We start from the raw sequence: 13712 nt of genomic DNA on the forward strand, positions 1-13712 counted from the left end.
ATAAAAAGTATCTTATTGGTTCTTATTGAACCAAAGAACTGTTTCTTTTGAGAACTCTAATACTCCTCTAATATACAGGAGATCTGAGCGGCACTGCTTTGTGGCTTCCAGACTCCACCTTTGTAACTAACTGTCCACCTAGGTTTTATGGTTCCTGTTAGCTCTCTTGCCTAGAGGAAACAGGAGGGGGTTAGTGGAATGAACTACAGCCCCCACCACTACAGGTGATCTCAGGGCCTCAAACAGTATTCCTGTCCTCTCCCTCTTCCACCTCGGCATGGCTTACTTGATGGAGTAACTTAAACATTCTTGAGGAGAGCTGGCCAATACACATGAAAAGGTTTGTGTTTCAAATTGTTCATTTTTGCATTATTTGTCTCATTGGTTTAATTCTTTAGTCAAGACAATAATCTGAATTTTTAATGTAATGTTCAATAAGACAATTCATTAACTGAGGTAGGCCCCAATTTACCACACTTTAAACTATATACTCTTTGAGACACATCTCTCTTTTTTGCTAATAAGGTACATCCTTAAATTCTGTATCCCCTACAGGAGCAAGAATAATCATATGAAGTGCCAGAACATCTTCTGCCTCATTGAATACATACCAGGTTGTCTCCAATTCATGTATGTTATGTAAATAAATCTATTTGAGAAGGGGCTTTCCTTGGCAAAACAAATTATAATTTTGTGTTTTAGCTTTGTCAAATCACAGAAAAATCAAAGCATAACTTCAATTCAATAAATCTTTATTGAGCTCCCACGGGGTGCATGAATTTAGGATCTATAATTTACAGAAGTAGAAAAGTGTCACTTTAGCCTCTTTTATGAAAAAAAAAAAAGAGAGAGCAAATTACAACATCCCTATATATTTCAAGTGAATCATTTAATGTGAGGCTCAGTTTTATATTACCGTAAGTATCAACAGACTAAAATGAAAAAGTATAAACATTTTTTCCCTCTATCAAAAAAGCGTTTTGATGCCAGGATAAACTAGCCTGTTGGTCTAACAACAGCTGATCAAAAAGGCTAGAGAAACTGGAAGTAAAAAATGTACTTGGAAGCACTGTCCTCTCAGGGCTCTTTCCCCTGAGGGCAACAAAATGCTGAAAAAATTAACTGGCTCAAAAATTATATTGAAAGATCAAGAAGGGGAGTTAGTCACAGCTTGGGGAAAAAACAATTGAGAACAGATGACACTAAATGTAGCTAGATTCATAATTATGAAGTTTTCCTGGAGTTATACTAGAACTCTGAGTTAACCAAATAGGCTATGAACTCATGTTCCTTTGAACAGAGTGGTTTTAAACAATGGAATCCAGTGCACCAACTGTATTTTCAAGTATAATTCTAGTATTTGTACCTAGCAATACAGAAGAAAAGCAGCAGGGAGAAAGTGTCAAGTATCTAGGACATAAAGGATTTGGCAGCCCTAGAATTCCCAGCTCAAGTCTTTTTCATCAGGAAAATCACATTCTGGCTCAGTCCAAGGTGACACTGGAGACAGTGCTATTGATGGCTTAGGAGGCAACAGTGAAAGTATTGAATCCTGGCTTTCTTCTTTCATCTGTTAAAGAAACTCAAAATAAGGGTATTGGCACATAAATTCAATATAGTAACTATGTTAGAAATAAATGACTTTTTAAAATGTAAAAAGTGTTTAAAATTGTTTTTGGTTATTTTCACTAAAAATGCCTTTGATCATCTGAAAACAGGAGAAGTAATAACCAAATGAACTTTTATCAGAATTATTTTGCCCCTTCATCATCTCTAGTCAATAGAAAAAACTAAAATGTCTCTAATCAAAACATTAATTGCGGGCATAGTAGCATTTAATAATATTCTGTTTTTACTCATTTTATTTTGCAGAATGGACGTATTTTAGAAAGTCTATAATTGCACTACCAAAAAAGTTTTCTTGTTTTTAACTTTACTTTGTAAGGGAATAATTATTAAAAATCTGGGCTATCAAACTGTCCCACTAAGCAAACAAAATGAAATGAATTTTTAATAGTACTGAAAAACATCTAGACAACAGAAGATAGATCAGCTTACCTGTTTGAAGAAAACATGGGACAATAAACTGCTTGCAGATGGTCTGAAATTTTTTTAAAGGTTGTAAAAAAAACCCTTGTATTAGAATGTGTATTTTTTAGGTATAAAAATATATTAGAAATTAGTTTTAGAGCTATAAAACCCAATACTAAAAAACTGAAGTCCAATTCTTAGTTTCAACCTTGAAATGGGAAGAATTAATTTGAAAAATAACATTTATTGGGCACTTACTAATTATAAGGAAGTATGCTAGGCATTAAGAGCCTAAAAAAAGATAAATAAGACACATTTTATTTCTGAAATACTAATATGTAGTTATGATAATAATTTATACTATTATTATGGCAACAACTAACATTTTTGTACTACTTGGAAGTTTCTAAAATGTATTAACATAAATGCAGTAATTAATGTTCAGAAAGATGAACTGATTTTTACAAGACCAGAGACCAAGTCTTCTGATTTCAGCTCCAGTACTCTTTCTGTTTGCTCCTTGCCTTTACTTGTTTTTAGCATTGCTATTTTCTGGATTAGACTGTAATTTTTTGATCAAAAGACTGATAGAAGAGATTTAAGTTTGGTGGGAAGGGAATACCACAAAGCTTCTATAAAATATATAACTTTGATGCGATTAACAAGTGGCCAATATTACCTTTTCTCAGGATCTTGTTGCAAACAGAGCTGGACCAAGCTAAAGAAGGCAGGAGAGAAAGTTTTTGAGGATGGAGTTTGCAATCTGTCACTATTTCCTGTGCGAGTTCCACTGGAGACAAGTACACTTTCTCCAATCCCAGAGTCTACACCTGATCGGGAATTCTTCATTCTGGATTCTGACTGAGGGAAGATACTAACATCCAATGGACTATAAGGAGGACCTTTCAGTTTCTGTAACAACATCTAAAAGAAAGAAAAAATTCCTTCAACCCTTTTCAGAGAAAACATTAAAACAACAACAACAATAAAGATTCTAAGAGCAAAGATGTTTAACAGAAATTATCTAGATTGAATATAAGGGATCTTATGAAAGAAAGGTAGTTTGGGGCTTTTAGTAGCATTTACCTGAGTCCTATGCATGTCCTGGAAAGGTACCTGCCCACTGGCCAATTCGCATGCTGTAATCCCAACACTGTAAATATCTGACTTTACGTTATATCCATGTAAATCCTGTAGAACAATTAATTTGAAGTCCTTTAGTGAAATTAACTTAATAAAAAGTTATATAAATGTGTTTTGAGAAAGGATGTTGAACAATGGAAAAAACTCGTGAGAAATCAAGATATACCTATGTGGTATAAACATTTTAAAATCCCTAACATAATAATTTTGACAAGAAAGAGGAAAAAAGTTTCACAGTAGGCCATTCACCAATCCAGTCTAAGGGCACAATTGTCTTTTAGTCAAGCTCAGAAGACACTCAAGATGCACAGACAACCCAAAACGAAGGCCACACCTGACCTGTCTCAGTAGTTCTGGGCTCAGCCACGGCTGCACTGATGTGCTGAACTGTGGGAAATCATACACAGCCCTATGCCTCTGTCCGTGCTTAACCAAACTATGCAGGTGGGACAGGCCAGAGAGGGTCACTAGGCCATCACCAGAAATGAGGATATGGCTGGCTTTAATACTCCTAGAACAAAAAGAAACAATCCTAAATACTAGGAAATTGGCCAATGAAGAATAAAAAATCTGGTCAGAACAAATCCATGTATTCTCTTGGAAAATAAATACTCTTTATAAAGTTATAAAATAGCACATTTATAAGTAAGTGTGCTTACACAAACACATACATACATATATATGTATACATCCACATATGAAATGTTTGGGGAATTAAGGAATCCTTTCAAGTATTTAATATAACATTAGAACAAGGGGAAATAAAGCTAGCTACATTTGGAAGGGATAATATTTTTTTTCAAACTAGGAATGGAATCAAATTATTAATTTCACTATTTTAGGATACTGTTGCAAAATACCCAAAGAGAAGTCTAAAAAACCAAGTAATATTTGAAGTATAAGGTTAGACTTTAAAGTTAAATGCATTATTATCCAATTAAGGGCAGCCTCTCATGGTATTACCATCATTTACACAGATGTCTTATATAAAAATTTCCTTTGTCAGATAAATTATACAAGAGCCTTGTTTTTCATCCAAAATAGTGAATTTGGAAACTAACAGAGTAGGATGGCCAACAGTTTGGTTAATTATAATAAAACCTTGATTAATTAGAATACAGTTTGTTGAAACTCCTCAGTTAACCAGTATGTTCCTAAAAATGAGTAGTAAGAAAAAAGCTTTGAAGAGATTGAAATGAACAGTAAAAAAAAAAATTTATTTAAAAATAATTAAAAGGGAAAAAGTCCCAGTATATCATAGAACAATGTTTTTAACATTCAGCCAATTATTTCTGCTTCTATAGTTTAAAAATAAGAGAACTGATACTTAATATGATAGTTTTAATGTGCTACAAAATATTTAAGAAATCAAAGGAAGATTTAGTTCCAATTTGTACATGATATAAATATGACATAGAGCTGAAAAGCAGATAAAGAAAAACAAACGAGACAACCAGGATCACCACCTACAGCTTATTCCCCAGGGTTCCACGAGGGCAGGTGCTCCACCAGAAACTGAGCACAGAATTTGGTAAAGACAATGTGGTCTGAACATTTTTTGTGAATGAACATAAAATATAAACAATTACTGTATCTACTAGCCCATTCCTTCCTCAATTTTCATTTATGAGTTTCCTATCTCTCCTAACACTCGACTTTTCTTCTTAAAAGCTCCTTAAATGATTTCTTCCACTTAAATCCTTTCATTCTGTAAAATACAAATAAGTAAATACCTGTGAATACAGCCATTTTGATGCAGATAGCTCAACCCTCTCACTGCTCCAAAGAGAATGTTTCTTATTAAAGTTTCACTCATTCCTTCAGGAAAGTAAGTCTTCAAGAGTTGACTTGCTGAACCTAAAGAAACACCTGAAATCTTTAATTGAACACTGAAAGTGATTTTGCTTCCAGCTAAGTTTTAAATGTTCTTTCAACCATAAACACACACACTCTCTCTCTCTCTCTCTCTCTCTCTCACACACACACACACACACACACACACCCATTATGTTTGAGTCTAACCACTATCCTAAGATGCAAAGGTAATTTTCCTTCAAGAATCTTCAAAAAGACCTAATGATAATCTAGAGATCAGAAAATTAACAATTTTCAGTATTACTAGAAAAATGTTGTGTGGATTTATTTTTCAATCCAGAGGCAATTCACTAAAGTTGTCCTAAAAATCAAAGCTCTAGAATCCATTTATATTTATTGAATACACTTATTGAACACTTTGTGTGAGGAAATATATGAGCACCAAAAAGAAAAATACATGATCCTGGCCTCAAGAAGCTCAAGTCCAGTGAAATGAGACAGGTACACACACAGATGTTTACCATACAATAAAATAAGTAATTTACAATGAGAGAAATTGGGAGAGAGATAGTATGCATAGGTGAAGAAACATTCTGCTTGAAGACCTATAGTGGCTTTCCATTGATAGAGAGCCAGGAAACTGAAGGAAGGAGATAATTTGTTCAAAGGCATGGACTTCTTAGGGAAGCAGTAGTAGTTTAACTGATGATCAGACCCATTCTGCTTTTTTCCCAAAGCCTAAATCAACATGAACCTGATAGAGAAATTTATCATGAAATCTAGATGGCCACTAGATTTATAAATTATAATTTATAAATTAAAAGTAGTGACTCACCCTTACAATTATAGCTTCCAGGCTAAACTAGGAGTTATTTTATCTAAGGTGAGTTTTCTTACCATAAGCCATAAATGGAGAAATAACCCAAAGCCAGCTGCCAACAGTGAAAACAGTCCAATAAGTTGTAATATTGGGGTGCTGGAAAAAGTGGGACAGAATCACTGCCTTCTAGGATAAACACACAAGAGACAAGACATTTAAAAACTTTTTTTCCCCCTTATGATGAAAATAACAGCAGAGGTGGCAGCTAACACTCGGCGCAGCTTATTAGTACTAAGCGCTGTTCTCAGTGCTGCCATCTCTTTAAATGTCACCACCATGACAAGAAGTATGTCATATGATCATTCCTATTTTACAGGAGAAAAATAGGATATAAGAAACTTAGAAGTAAGTCAAAAAGCCCAAAATAAAAGGAGTGGAAGTGAGATGTGAACTTGGTCTGACTCCTGAAGTTGTACTTTTAATAACTATATTATATTCTTATTACAGAAACATTTAAAAATAGATAAAACTATGAAGATAATCACTTCTTACATTAAATCACAGAGACAACCACTGTTAACATTTCACTGTAATTTCTTTCAATCTTCTTTTCTGAGCAATATATATGTGTACATGTAAATACCTAAAAAATTGGCACAGTATCAAAACAAAATGCCTTCCCTCCTTATACTGAAAATGATTAGTGACAATGAAGATGGTATTATAATATACCCAAAATGCAATTCTGTTAAAACTCATCAATTCAAAAGTTGATTTTGTTTAGCTGGATGAAAAAGAAACTGTTTTTGTTTTTTTCTATTTCCCTATATGACTAGCAGCGCTGTAACTCCCCAGACCAGCATTCTGAAGATGATTTCATTTGACGGAATTTATACTAGCTACCAAAGTTTGAATATATTTGTTCTTTCATGAATCTGGCTTCCAGCTATTATTTCTGACTCTGTTATTGTGTGTTTATTAGAAGAAAGAAATCTAACTTTAACAGAAGAACTATAATTTGGGGAAGAAAAATTCCTACAGATGTAATCCTGTCAAAAGACATTAAATATATCATTTTTCTCACATTGTTACCTGTAATGCTTTCAGGCGTTCATCAGTGCAGTTTTCTAGATTTGTAATTTTTATAGTCACCAGTGTTCCTGTAGGCGTATGACGGGCAAGATGGACAGTTGTCAAGTTGTCAAATCCTCTTCCTATAATCAGATGTAAAACTCACATTAGCAACCAAAGAAGAAAAAAAAACTGGTAACTGGGACATCATCAAAATTAGAACCTTCTGCTCTTCAAGAAAACACTGTTAAGAAAATGAAAAGATAAGCCACTGAATGAAAGCATTAATGATACTTATGTCTGGCAAGTTTACGTCCAGCAAATATAAAAAATTCTTACAACTCTATAGAATTCTTACAATTCTACGCAACCCTATACTAAATTCAAAAATATGCAGAAGATTAAATAGGCAATCCACAAAAGAAGATACAGGAATGTCTAATAAGCACATGAAAAATGCTCAGGGTAGAGAAATGCAAATTAAAACCACCATTACATATACTAACATACCATTGATATACTATTACATATCTATTATAATGGCTCAAATTGGGACTTGATAAACAAATTATGGCAAATTCAAACAATGGAATATTATTCAGCAATCCCTGAACCACTGATGTGACTTCTGTTTGTCATATAAATGGTATCATAAAGAAGGCAGTCCTGAAAGGCTTCTTACACTTAGCATAATGCTTCGGAGACTGTTCCCTATTGCTGTGTTTCAGTAGCTTCTATTGCTCAGCAATAACCCACTGTATGAAGATACCACGATTTATCCATCCTCAAGTGTATAGATATTTGGGTTGTTTTCAGCTTTTGGTAACTATAAATAAAGCTGCCAAAATATTCTTTAAGTAGACATGTTTTCATTTCTCTTTGGCAAATACTTGCAAATGCGAGGGCTGGGTCATGCATATTTAACCTTGTAAGAAGTCGCCAAACTGGCTTGGAAAGCGCTGAACTATTTTTATTCCCACATGCAGCGTATAAGAGCTACAACATACTCATCAGCATTTAGTGTCATCAATCTTTAAAATTTAAAACACCTGGAGTGGCACTTACCACTAGGCACCTAATAAATGTTAGTCCCTCCCTCTCTCCATGGTCACCAAATTGTGCCATTTATCTTTGAAAAGAAGTTAATCCCAAATCCATCCCTTTTCACTCCAGTGTCAGCATGACTGCCGTAGTTCAAGTCTTATCCTCTGTCGCTGGTCGCATGCAGTGACTTCCGCACCATGCCCTGCATTCTCAACGAAGGCATGCTCCAAAATTACTGAGAAAACAATACTTCAAAAGCCTATACCTAGGTCCCATTCACCAGAAATTCGGACTCCACAGCTCTGTGATGGGATATAGGCACCGCAGTTTTCAAAGATTCGGGTGCTACGGATGGTCCTTCCAGTTGTAAATCACTGATCTCTATCTTCCACTCTGCTCCCTGAAGATGCTGCCAGTTTTCCCTCTAAATTCAGCATTTTATCAATAGAAAGGTACCACAGTGCAGCACCTCTCCAATCAGAAAGGTGTGCTTTCAAATCACTAGCTGTAGCGCTGTTACTTAAATTCTCAGAGCCTCAGTATCCTCGTCAGACAAATGGGGAGCGGTAAGAGGCTGACATGAGAAAGTACACGTGAAATGTTCAGCACAGTGCCTGTTAGATGGTATTATTACCGTTGTCACCATTCCACAATGCATCTCAAACATGGACAGGGTAAATTCCAAAATTGTTTTGAGAAATGAAGTGGGTAAGTTGTCAGAGTCTGAACTTCTAAATACACTGTAAGAGATCTTTCACAGTGTGTTACAAACCTCCCTTTCCAGATCGGTCTCCTACCACTGCCTACACTCCCTCTGTTCCCACTTATAGGCACAGAGCATCTATGGGGTAGTTCCCTTCTAACCAGTGTTCTTCAGTCATCTACTGAAGTAATTTTTTTTTAACCTTTTTTAAATTGACACCATGTGAACACCCTTTCTAATTTGGGGGCATTTTCCACCAGTGCTATTTAGAAGTGTCAGATCCTTATTTTCTCTTGGTCTCCTTGACACTGGCATGGGAAGGTCAATGGCTTAAGCTTAGCCAAATGAAGGCTGAAATTAGTGATAAACAGAAGCGGAGGCAGTCAGAACTCACTGCAGTGTGTTCCAGTATCTGGGACGTACGTGATCTAACAGGTAGGACACTAACTAGGCTGTTCCTATGCCATGGTCCTGTCTCTGGTTCTAGTTACATAGCTTTTCTTACTTTCTTCCGAGTCTCTCTCTCTAGCCAACAATTGTGTCAGTTAGCAATATTGTTCAAAAAATATTCCTCTCTTAAGCTAGTCAGGATTGTTTTCTGTTATTGCAGCAAAAACCCTGAATAGAACATTTAGCAAACTTTTCCTCTTTTTTTCAGGCTCCTGCTTATATTTTGTGACTTTTCTTGATTCTCAGTGCAGTCAAGATGGACGGTCAGATGTGCCATCTTTTCTGTTCCCATAACAACACACCTCTACTGTAGTACCCTCTAGCACATAAATAAGACTATCTTGCCTGTTCATCTTCCCAGAGAGAATATGGATCCCTCAAGTGCTTTACATGGTTTTATATCCCTAGACTCCAACATAGTATCTGTTTGCAGTGTGTAATAGCTATCTGTGATTATTCACAGCAAGTGTTCCACATGTGTATGGCTATTAATAGATCTGTCTGAGACAATTAACATCTAGTTTTATGCTACATGTGACAAAAAAAAAGACCTGCCCACAAAACAATCTTTTTTTTTAAAGATTTTATTGATTTATTTGACAGAGATCACAAGTAGGCAGTGAGGCAGGCACAGAGAGAGGAAGGGAAGCAGGCTCCCTGCTGAGCAGACAGCCGGATGCGGGGCTCTATCCCAGGACCCTGGGATCATGACCTGAGCTGAAGGCAGAGGCTTTAACCCACTGAGCCACCCAGGCGCCCCCAAAATAATCTTTTTGTCATCAATTTCATTTCTAATGATGAAGGGTCAATCCAGGATAATTACCTATTTCCACTTGGAGTTCATAGTGAGAAACGTTGGTGGAACAGATCACATCCTTTGCTCTAGTGGATGGAGGCAATTGGGGAAAGGTTGGCGCATCAACCTGCATTATTTTAAAAAGATGAAAAAAAAATAAACTTTTTTTGGTCCCCCATTTTAGTCCTCTACCCTAATATAAAATACTGATATTTTATTTTCAAACATGCAAGTGCTCATTAGGAAGGCACTAGAAGGTGGCTTAAGACACTGTTTCAAGATCTAGAAAGAGTTTAAAATTGCTAATAAGTGGTTAAAAAGCTATCAGCATGTAAAGGGGGAGAGTGTGGGAAAAGCAGATTTATAGATAGCAAAGAATACTTTCCTGCACAATCTCTGGTAAGCATTTTTAGGAGTTGCTAGAAACAGCTATTAATTCTTCAGGGTACCTAATAAATACATGAAGGGAAGAAATGCAGGGATTGGTGTGGAATATTCTGTACTTCTGCTTTTGCTTCAAGTGGTTGCCAGTTATATCTACTACACATATAAGTACCTGCTCAGCTAAGGGAGGTGTTAATAAATCAAAGAGAAATTTCCACATTGCAGCCTATTAAAATTACTGATGTTTTTCACAAGATGAAATCAATCAGAAGGGAGGTAAGAAAGAAAAACCTCAAGAGATGGGAGAATATGGTACAGACTTCTGCAATGATCCGAGGTCTCACGGGGGTGCTTTAGCGTCAGAGTTTTAGGTTTGCACCAGATCCCAGGCACAGTGAAATAACACGCGCACAGAAGAAAGAAGAGGCCGATACCACCAGTGTCATCCGATAGCCAGGAGGACCTCCCAAAAGACAGCCATTCTCCAAAGACACTTGGGAGGCTTTATAGGCACCAGCAGGTGGCAAGAATCTTGTTACTGCCTCCAAGGTAGAAGGAAGAAAGGGATTAGAAATGATATTACTGTGTAGTAGGAGTTGTGCTGCTTCTTATATTCTTGATTCTACATGGTCCCTAAACTTTTAAAAGAGCCGAAAAAATAGAAGCTCACAGTTAAGGATGAATAAAGGTAAATATTATTCAAGACGGGTGAAAGACTATAAAAAGAAACCTTACTATTACAATCGGAAATAATCCCAGTGAAGAAAAGAAATCCAAATAAGTCACTTCTTCAGAACAGGTAGTCTTCAAATTACCTCAGATTTAAAGAATACAAATAAGAGAAAGAAGAAAATATAACAATTTTTAAAAATCTTAAAGTGATAAACTACAAGCCTGTCAGGAAGGCTAGAGCACCAAATGAACTGAGGTTTACAGCTCACTGCTAGAGAAAAATGGAATAGGTTACCCGATAATGGACTGAAATCAAGCTAATCAACCTTTTCTTTGCTTCCATATACTCCATTAGGGAAATAGTTGTCCTTTTTTTTTTTTTTTTAAATAGGCTCCATGCCCAGCATGGATGGGGCTTAAATTCACAACCCTGAGATTAAGAGTGATACGCTCTACCAACTGAGCCAGCCAGGCACTCCAGGAAATAGTTTTCTTTAAAACAGAAGGGGCACAACGCCTGTCTGGCTCAGTTGGTTGAGCAACTGACTCTTGGTTTTGGTTCAGGTCATGGTCTCAGGGTCATGGGATCAAGCCTCATGTTGGGCTCTGTGCTTAGCACAGAGTCTACTTGGGATTCTTTCCCTCTTCCTCCCCCTCTGCCCCTCCCCCGACCTGCAAGCACATGCATGCTCTCTCTCAAATAAATAAAATCTTTAAAAAGAAAAAAATAAAGACAAATAGAAGGGGCACATATATTGGAAATAAGCAACTGAAGTCTAAAACAAAGTGTTTTACATAGGTTCAAAGTTACAGGCCAAAGACAATTATATGTAGGATATTAAGTTTGCAAATATAGTAGAACTGAGAAGAGAAACCAGAATGAAAATAGTCAAATACTGACCCAATTTTCAAAAAGTGTGAAAACTACAAAGAGGTAAGGCTTCATATACTTGCCCAATAAAGTCTAAAATCAAATTACTAGATAGATGAATTATAGACACTTAAGAAAACAACATGGTAATCACAAGAAGACAGCAAAGGTTTACTAAGAGTGAATCATCCTCAACTAAGCTCACTTCTCTTTTTGATTTGATGACTAGAGAATTAGAAAGCAAAAATCATGGCAGGGTCAGACTTCCAGGGAAGATGGTGGAGTAGGAGGAGCCTAAGCTCACTTCATACCATAGATACACCTAAGTAACACCCACATCAGTGTAAATAACCCAGAAAACGACCTAAAGACTAGCAGACTCTCTACAGTTAATCCTACAGAAGATACACCCAAAAAATGGTAGGAAGGGAAGACCTGAGGTCTGGAACCAAGGACCCACAAGACTGCAGGAGGGACAGACAGTACAAGCATGGAGAAGAGAGAGGAGCAGACCCCACGCCAGGCAACACATTCATGGAGACCCGCAGTGGGAAGATGAATCCCCATAACATGTGACTGTGAAAACCAGAGGGGCTTCATAAGGTTTTACAATCAGTGGGACCTAATGCCTGGTAATTTAAAAAATAATGGGCTCAGCTCTGGGAGAGCCAGAGCATAACAAACAATGCTGCTAAGATAAAGTACTGAAGCAGTAGTTTGGAAAACACCTGGAGCATACAGGAAGGAGATTTATTTTCTAATCTCAGCATATGTCTGAAGGGGCAGGAATCTTGAGGAAACTTCTCCAAGAACAACAGAGATCGAGAAGAGGAGCCATTTCCCTCCCCAGTCCCTAGCCTAGAGACATGGACACCTCTGGGAACACTTTCTACCTAGCTCATTAACAGCATGCCTGGCCTCCACATTCTCCCACAGACCTGCCTTCAGCAGAAGTCCATCCAAGGCAGAGTTACAGAATGGCATTGTGCAGGCAGTCTACAGAAACCAGTACCACTCCAAAGTGACTCAGGCCACAGGAAGAGGGGAAGATAACAGTACCCCCCAGCAGTGACTGGGGGCAAACATCTGGTCTGACTACAAGCCACCCACCCACCCACCAATAAAAGCTTCTCAAGGGATAATACAGGGAGAGCTCGCTGCAGTTGGGTGTGACCGTAGCACTGGCAAATGCCTGGTCTGACCCACCTTAAAAGCAAGGCAGCCCCAAACTGGCCATTTACAACAATGGGCAAAGAGAACCATTGCAGTTGCACTGGCTAAAGGCAAATACTGCTCAGCCACAACAGAGCACATACAACACACATAGGAGACACCCCTGAAGCACTTGGTTCTGAAGCAGGGTACTACAGAACCTCTTTTTCAGAAGGCCACTACTTTAAAGAGAAGATGGAGTAGCTGACTTTTCTAACACATAGAAACAGATAAAGTTAGATGAAGTGAGGAGACAGAGGAATATGTCTCAAATGAAAAAGCAGGACAAAATCACAGCAAAAGAACTAAACAAAAAAGAGATAATATGCCTGATAGAGAGTTTAAAGTAATGGTCATAAAGATACTCACTGGACTTGAGAAAAGAGTGGAGGACCTCAGTGAGACCCTCAACAAAGAGATAGAAAATATAAACAAGAACTAAGCAGAGATGAAAAATACAGTATCTCAAAAACGTACTACTGGGAATGTAAGAGTAATAAAAAGCCATTAAACTGAACAGTGAAAAGATGAGAATAGATTAAGGGAACTCAGCAACACCATCAAGCCCAGTAACATTTGCATTACGGGGATCCCAGAAAGAGAAGTAAAAGGGGGCAGAAAATTTATTTGAAGATATAATAGCTGAAAACGTCCTGAATCTGAGGAAGGAAATAGAAATCCAGATCCAGCAGGCACAGAG

General features: G+C 37.1%; 1 protein-coding gene across 2 annotated transcripts in view; it reads right to left on the minus strand.

The window, feature by feature from the left end:
• Positions 1 to 735: 735 nt before the first annotated feature.
• The window catches only part of STRADB (STE20 related adaptor beta), a 37031-nt gene continuing 24054 nt past the window's right edge, over positions 736 to 13712 (minus strand). Inside the window, exons 4-12 of one of the 2 annotated variants that reach the window (XM_032860077.1) lie at positions 9901 to 10000; positions 6902 to 7023; positions 5887 to 5965; positions 4908 to 5031; positions 3514 to 3685; positions 3118 to 3222; positions 2711 to 2955; positions 2059 to 2101; positions 736 to 1570 (exon numbers count right to left, since the gene is read on the minus strand). In XM_032860077.1, coding sequence (XP_032715968.1) covers positions 1436 to 1570; positions 2059 to 2101; positions 2711 to 2955; positions 3118 to 3222; positions 3514 to 3685; positions 4908 to 5031; positions 5887 to 5965; positions 6902 to 7023; positions 9901 to 10000 — 1125 coding nt within the window. In that variant the 3' untranslated portion in view covers positions 736 to 1435. Of the gene's footprint in view, positions 1571 to 2058; positions 2102 to 2710; positions 2956 to 3117; positions 3223 to 3513; positions 3686 to 4907; positions 5032 to 5886; positions 5996 to 6901; positions 7024 to 9900; positions 10001 to 13712 lie in introns of both variants that reach the window. The other variant, XM_032860076.1, reaches the window with a different exon arrangement.

Source organism: Lontra canadensis, unplaced genomic scaffold, assembly GCF_010015895.1.
Source record: "Lontra canadensis isolate GAN:19392208 unplaced genomic scaffold, GSC_riverotter_1.0 scaffold18, whole genome shotgun sequence".
Lineage (NCBI taxonomy): Eukaryota > Metazoa > Chordata > Mammalia > Carnivora > Mustelidae > Lontra > Lontra canadensis.